Source organism: Monopterus albus, unplaced genomic scaffold, assembly GCF_001952655.1.
Source record: "Monopterus albus unplaced genomic scaffold, M_albus_1.0 scaffold398.1, whole genome shotgun sequence".
In the NCBI taxonomy this organism is placed as follows: domain Eukaryota; kingdom Metazoa; phylum Chordata; class Actinopteri; order Synbranchiformes; family Synbranchidae; genus Monopterus; species Monopterus albus.
Genome location: NW_018128278.1, coordinates 12,343 through 12,637, shown reverse-complemented (window position 1 = coordinate 12,637; position 295 = coordinate 12,343). Strand labels below are relative to the sequence as shown.

Genomic DNA, 295 nt, shown 5'->3' with positions numbered 1-295 from the left:
AGCCACAAGGCCTCTATAGCATTGTATAGGCGCAAGCAGACAGCCCTATGGACTGGAGCAGTGCCGTGCCGCGCTGACCGCAGCCAACATCTGCAGGCAGTCAAAACACGCGGGAGCGCGGCGGTGTAGCTCACCTTACGAACGCGGCGTTTCAGTATGGCTTCCGCGGCAAAAATACGATCTCCCCCCGCCGAGTTCTCCATCTTTCATGCCCGAACTAAGCTACCTGTCTGTATTTGCCTCTCTCCAGACGATAAGCTCTGCTGTCTGCTCAGGCCGACCGCAGCCAGACTGC

General features: G+C 58.3%; 1 protein-coding gene across 1 annotated transcript in view; it reads right to left on the bottom strand.

Annotated features, from left to right (window-relative positions):
* Positions 1–288, bottom strand: part of cbx6a (chromobox homolog 6a) — a gene marked incomplete at its 3' end in the record, with an annotated part of 3,819 nt that extends 3,531 nt beyond the window's left edge. The window contains exon 1 of the mRNA XM_020586210.1: positions 135–288. Coding sequence (XP_020441866.1) covers positions 135–203 — 69 coding nt within the window. The remainder of the gene's footprint in view (positions 1–134) is intronic.
* Between the last annotated feature and the right edge of the window lie 7 nt (positions 289–295).